This window comes from Haemaphysalis longicornis, unplaced genomic scaffold, assembly GCF_048455015.1.
Source record: "Haemaphysalis longicornis isolate Haplotype H1 unplaced genomic scaffold, Haemaphysalis longicornis Haplotype H1 scaffold_10, whole genome shotgun sequence".
In the NCBI taxonomy this organism is placed as follows: domain Eukaryota; kingdom Metazoa; phylum Arthropoda; class Arachnida; order Ixodida; family Ixodidae; genus Haemaphysalis; species Haemaphysalis longicornis.
This window is the reverse complement of record NW_027526204.1, coordinates 103694154-103697749: the sequence shown is the minus strand read 5'-3', so window position 1 is coordinate 103697749 and position 3596 is coordinate 103694154. Positions and strand designations below refer to the sequence as shown.

Here is a 3596-nt window from a genome sequence, read left to right as displayed (position 1 = left end):
TATCGGCGGTGGTAACAATAACGTCAACCGCGGAGCGATCAAAGGTCGCTTGAAATCGGGAGAACGGATGAACTGGGCGCAGGTGGCCGGCAGCAGAGGAGTCGGGAGAGTAAAGGTCACCCCACCGTCGCGCGCGTCGAGCTCGACGTGAGGCAGAAGCATTTCCAGCTCCGCGTAGAGCGAGGTCATCAAGGCGCTGCGGGAGGCGAATGACGCGCTCCGAAGGGAGAACGCGCAGCTGCGCGAGGCCATAGAGAGAAACAGCAAGCAAATGGAGGAAATCAAGGAATGGACGAAAGCCAACACACGACAGCAACCGCAGCAACCGCAGCAGCCGTCGACAATGCAAAGGCCACAGGAAAAACCAGAGGAAGAAGACGTCAAGGAGACCGGGAGACGGCCAACAGCGTCATCGGAGCCGCCAATCAACAAAAGGGCGGTCGAGAACCTCCGCGAACGCAAACTTGCCGAGCGGATAGACAAACTCGGAGACAACGGGAACCGACTGGGAGACAAAGTGACACGACTGGAAGCCCGAGTTCTAGAGCACACGTGAAAGGGCATCTCAGAAGTGGTGCAACAGACGGCGACGGCCTTGCGGCAACTGACGGAACAGATGAACAGCATTCAAGCATGGATCGCGAACCAAATCAGACTATAAGGTCTCAAGAAAAAACCCTAAAGGTCTAGCATTGGAATTGCAACGGCTTCATGAGCAAGAAGGCGGTCTTGCAGCAACACGTACAGCGAAAAATCAGGAAACCGGACGTAATAATGTTACAAGAAACCCTCGTCGAGGAGACCCGACTCCCGGAGTACAGAACCCACGCCAGCCCGCCCAGCCACGCCGTCAACGGCAAAGGACGGGGCGTCTGCACCCTGGTGAGGAAAGGTCTCAACTACGTAGACAGGGAGGGAGTCAAGAATTCGGCCATGCAACACACGTTCGTCGAAATCATAACGGGAGGGAAGAAGAACTAGAGCACGCTCTTGATGAACATCTACAGCAGCACGGCCAACGCCAAACAGAAATTCAAAGCAGTCCTACACAAGGCCTGCAAGATGGCAAGACCGCAAGACAACCTGGTGGTGTGCGGGGACTTCAAGGCGCCGAACCAGACTTGGGGCTACGGAAAGACACTCGCCAAGGGGAGAGACCTGTTAACGGACTACACGGACGCCGGACTCACCCTGATTACGGACCCGTCGCAACCCACACGCACCGGAAACTCGGTCAGCCGGGATACGAGGCCGAGTCTGACGCTCGTGCGGGCGCCGAAAGGGAAGAAAGAGTTCGAGTGGCACAACAGCGGCCAAGATCTGGGCAGCGACCACTTCATTATCGAGGTGAAGATTCCGCTGCGAGGCAAGACTGAAGAGAGACGAATCCATAAAATCACGGACTGGGATCTCTTCAGGGACCTGCTGACCGCAGCAGAGACTGACAACACGGACGACGTGGAGACGTGGACGAACAGGATTTTGGAAGCGATGGTGGGAGCCACCAAGGAAATCGAGACGGAGGAAGAACTCGAAACGATCGACAGCCTCCTGGCGCACCTGCTAGAGGCGAAAAGGACGATACAGGAGAGATGGCGCAAACAACGCACCAACAGGCGCCTGAGGAAAAAGGTGGCCAAACTCAACCGCGCGATCGAGAAGCACTGCCGCACGCTCTGCCGGCAGCAGTGGTTCGAGACATGTAGCGCCGCCGACGGCCAAATGCACAATGGAAAGAAAGACGTGGGCCATGTTACGGCACCTGCTCGATGAGAGGCAAACGATGTCTTATCAAAAAGACAAGCTGGCCAAGATCCTCAATGGAGCGATCTGCGAGCTAGGAGAAGACGAGCTGCGAAGACGAATCAACAAGTACCTGCCAACGAGCCCGGAGGAGTCGCACCCAGACTACCGGGGCGAGGCAAACGAGAAGCTCGACAGAGGCATTTAGGTCTGGGAGATCAGAGCGGCGGTGCACGAACTCAACTGTCGCTCGGCGGCCGGCCCGTAAAAGGTTACCCACAAAGCCCTAAAGAATGGCAGCGAGACGGCAATAGAGAGTCTTACGGCGCTGTTCAACAAGTGCTGGAAGTCGGGCAGCATACCCAAGAAATGGAGGACGGCGAAGACGATCCTTATACCAAAACACGGAAAGCCACCGAGCATTGAGAACCTCCGGCCCATTTCCCTGAGTTCATGCGTTGGGAAGTCAATGAAGCACGTTCTGATGAACCACTGGCAGCGTTACTTGGAGGAAGAGGACCTGTTCCCGGAGTCGATGCTCGGCTTCAGGGGAAAGCTGTGAAGGCGGAAATGATCTACGACAGGACGAGGACGCGGGACAACAAGGCGGTGCTGGGGCTGGACCTGCAGAGCGCGTTCGACAAGGTCAAGCTCTCTGCGATCCTGGCCCAGGGCAACAAGCTGAACCTCGGAGAGAGGTCCTACAACTACATACGCGGGTTCCTGACAGACAGAACGGCAGAAATCCAAGTCGGTGACCTGAAGCTAGAGGAAAAGCAGCTCGGAATCTCCGGGACCCCGCACGGCTCGGTAATATCACCACTGCTCTTCAACATCGTGATGATCAGCGTTGGCCGGCGCCTAGAAGCGCTTACGGATGTGCGGCACACGATATACGCTGATGACATCACGTTGTGGGTCCCGGGTGGCAGCAACGGGTTCATCGAGGCATCCCTTCAGAGACCGGTGGACGCCATCGAGGCCCAACTTGACGGGTCGGGTCTGATCTGCTCCCCCAGCAAGTCAGAATTCCTGGTGTTACCGCTGAAGGGAGCAAGAAAGAAGACCGAGCCAACTGAGCACGAGAAGATCAAGATCAGAACCAACAGAGGTCAGGTGATTCCCGAGGTCGAGAAGATCCGGGTGCTGGGCCTGTTAATCGAGAAACACCGAACCAAGGGCGAAACGATCAATCGCCTCACGGCCAAGGGGTCTACGGCCACGCGCCTCGGGAAGAGGGTCGCCCACAGAAAGGCCGGCATGCGGGAGGACAGCCCGTTGCGGCTCGTTCACTCGTTCGCCATGAGCCACTTGGCGTACGTCGCCGCCTTTCACAACTGGCGGCTAGACGAACGCAGTAAGATCAATGCGATGATCTGCAAGGCCCACAAGACGGCACTCGGACTTCTCGACTGCACGAGCACAGAGAAGCTGCTGGACCTCGGCGTGCACAACACGCTCAAGGAGATCGGAGAGTCACAGAAAGCCGCCCAGCTCGAGCGGATCGCGGTGACCAAAACCGGAAGAGCCATCCTGAAGAGACTGGGCGTAGACCCAGACTCGAGCAAGGAAGGCTACGACCGCACGGCAGAGATCCCGGACCAGGTACGAAGAGGAATGACAGTCTATCCCATTCCAAAGAACATGAGCTCCGAACACAACCGGGAACGGAGAGCGGCGAGAGCCAAGGCAATGGTGGAATTGCACGCGGAGCTGCCGGGGACGAAATACGTCGACGCCGCGGAGTATCGAGAACGCGGGGCATTCACGGTGGTGGTAGCGTACGCACGAAGGAGGCGCGGTGCGCGGAGAAGGTGGCGATTGATTTAGCCATCTCGGATCCGGACTGGAAA

General features: G+C 57.4%; 1 protein-coding gene across 1 annotated transcript; it reads left to right on the top strand.

The window, feature by feature from the left end:
• Positions 1 to 1783: 1783 nt before the first annotated feature.
• On the top strand, positions 1784 to 2305 carry LOC144159996 (uncharacterized). The gene is made up of 2 exons (XM_077691623.1): positions 1784 to 1921; positions 2015 to 2305. The coding sequence occupies exons 1-2, from the start codon at positions 1784 to 1786 to the stop codon at positions 2303 to 2305; spliced, it is 429 nt and encodes a 142-aa protein (XP_077547749.1).
• The last annotated feature ends 1291 nt before the right edge of the window (positions 2306 to 3596 follow it).